Source organism: Wasmannia auropunctata, unplaced genomic scaffold, assembly GCF_000956235.1.
Source record: "Wasmannia auropunctata unplaced genomic scaffold, wasmannia.A_1.0 LD336064.1, whole genome shotgun sequence".
NCBI lineage: Eukaryota > Metazoa > Arthropoda > Insecta > Hymenoptera > Formicidae > Wasmannia > Wasmannia auropunctata.
This window is the reverse complement of record NW_012026826.1, coordinates 2228136-2230638: the sequence shown is the minus strand read 5'-3', so window position 1 is coordinate 2230638 and position 2503 is coordinate 2228136. Positions and strand designations below refer to the sequence as shown.

The 2503-nt window shown below is 30.1% G+C and overlaps 1 protein-coding gene across 1 annotated transcript in view; it reads left to right on the top strand.

Annotated features, from left to right (window-relative positions):
- Positions 1-2503, top strand: part of LOC105450325 — a 7384-nt gene that overhangs the window by 4475 nt on the left and 406 nt on the right. The window contains exon 4 of the mRNA XM_011690107.1: positions 2305-2415. Within this exon, the coding sequence (XP_011688409.1) occupies positions 2305-2415 (111 nt within the window). The remainder of the gene's footprint in view (positions 1-2304; positions 2416-2503) is intronic.

The following is a 2503-nucleotide window of genomic DNA, read 5'->3' as shown; positions in this document are numbered from 1 at the left end:
CCGATCTTTTCATGTGAGATTATTATTGTACTATAAGTAAAAAATATAAGCAAAATATAAAAATATATAAGTTTTTAATATAGAATATGTCAGGTAATATAAAAGAAATAACACAAAAAATACTTTTTGGTCTCCCTTTCTCTCTCTCTCTCTCTCTCTCTCTCTCTCTCTCTCACTCTCTTTTAAAGTATTTTTGGAACACTATTTTTACGTTCATATCAGAAAAACATAGAAAAGGTTAATTAATTTTGTCAAATTGGATCTGAAAAATATTTCGGTGTAGAGGTGTGCGAATCAAGCATTTGCATGGTCGAATCGAATCGAATCGAATCGAATCTGAAATTTTTATTTCGAATCCAATCGAATCGAATCTCTTTAATTCGAATACGAATCGAATCTGAATCAAATTTTTCCAGATTAACATTACGTTAAGTAATCAATTCGAAATCAAACCATTGTTGATTCGAAATTCTCGAACTATTCGATTTCGAATCTTGCAGATTCGAAAACGAATCGAATCGAATCTACTGTGATTCGATTTGATTCGATTCGAATTCGAACTATTCGCACACCTCTATTTCGGTGTAAATTCATATACAATATTATATATATATATGTTTAGTTCTACAAATTACGCGCTGAAAATTACATTTAAGATACGTATTAGCATCAATGTTTTTAAATTGCTTGTTTATTTAATTTGTTATATTTTTATCTTATTTTCAGTAATTTCAATTTCAAATTAAAATTTTCAACGCGCAGTTTACAAAACTGGATATGTACAGTCATGGACACATCGGTTGCGACACTTTTTTTTTATAGATTTCAAAACGCATTAATATTTTGCAAATGCAGATCACGATGGGTGTTATACTGTCTTTAAACTAAAGATAGTAACATCGTGGTTTGCATTTGCAAAATATTATTAGTTATCTATAAAGCATATATTATGTATATTAAATACATATTAGAAACTTACAAAAAAAAGTGTCGCAACCGATGTGTCCACGGCTGTACATAAATTCAGACTTCTAAATATTATTATTAAGCATTGAAATCCAACTTTACCGAATAAGTCTTCTCCTTATTTTATTGTATATTTACACTTTCGTCTAATATTATTTATTGTTGTTCAATGTATTTATTTGGAATGACTATAAAGCAATTTAAGAAAAAAGTTTTACACACACGCGCGCGCGCTTTTAATATGCTATTTTTTAGACAAACCAAGAATTAAGCTACCGCATATTCGTGCCCATTCGCATTTTTAAGGGGTGAAATATTCCTTAGAAAAAAGTCGGTTTTTTTGTACTTCAGAGTAAATATCTTCAGAGTACATACACAGTGCAGTCCATAAGTTCCCGGACTGATTTTTTTGCAGCCTTCCCATTGACGCTATTTATCGAACGACTGTCGAACTACGCAGTGTGAACCCTTTCGAACAGCCGTGTTGAATGGTATCATTTTAGCCGCAGTTGAAAAGTGCGGACGTTTGATATAACCTGGTATTGTGTAGTCTGACATACATACACAACATCAGGTTATATCAGACGTCCGCACTCTTCAACAACCGCGGCTAAAATGATGCCACTCAACACGGCTGTTCAAAAGAGTTCACACTGCGTAGTTCGACAGTCGTTCGATAAATAGCGTCAATGGGAAGACCGCAAAGAAATCAGTCCGGAAACTTATGTACCGCACTGTGTATATATCAGAGTAAAAAGAAATATTTATAATAAAATTCGAATAGCTTTAAGAGTACTTTATAATTATAATTTAAAAACTTTTTTAAATTATAAAAAATAATTTTGTGATTATAAAAAAATTGTTTTTGTATAAAATAATGTAATTATAAAGTACTCTTAAAGTTCAATTCAAGTTCATTCAACTTTTATTCCGAACATTTTTCCTATATCTCGTAGTTTCGACGATTTTGCTCTGAAATTAAAAAAACCGATTTTCTTCTAAAGGATGTTTCACCCCTTAAAAGTGCGAATAGACACGAATATGCGGTAGCTTAATTCTTGATTTTGTCCAGAAATTACATATTAAAAGCTCATCAAAATCGGAGGGAGATACTTGAGTTTCTTTTCTTGTTAGTATGGTTAAGACGAATCAAGCTTAATAATAATAAGTTTTTTTATTCAGTGCGTCTAACATAAGTTTCAATCAATTAGTCTCATTATTTTTGGGACAAATCGTTGCATGTACACATATAAACAAAATTTATTATCAATTTAGGTTCTTTTAACAACATTTTTAGAAATGATATTAGACTATATTTGATTTAATAAAATTTTTTAGCAAACGATAATTTGGCAGATTTATTGGCAAACTCATTGGCAGATCCATTGGCAGATCCATTAGCAGATTATAACCAAAATCTGGAATTACATAATGCAGGACAGAACAATGGTAATAAAAAATTATTTTTATAAAAATTTATTATTTTTTATTGATTTTATTTATTTTCCAGGAAATGTTATCTTAAACGGTAATATCA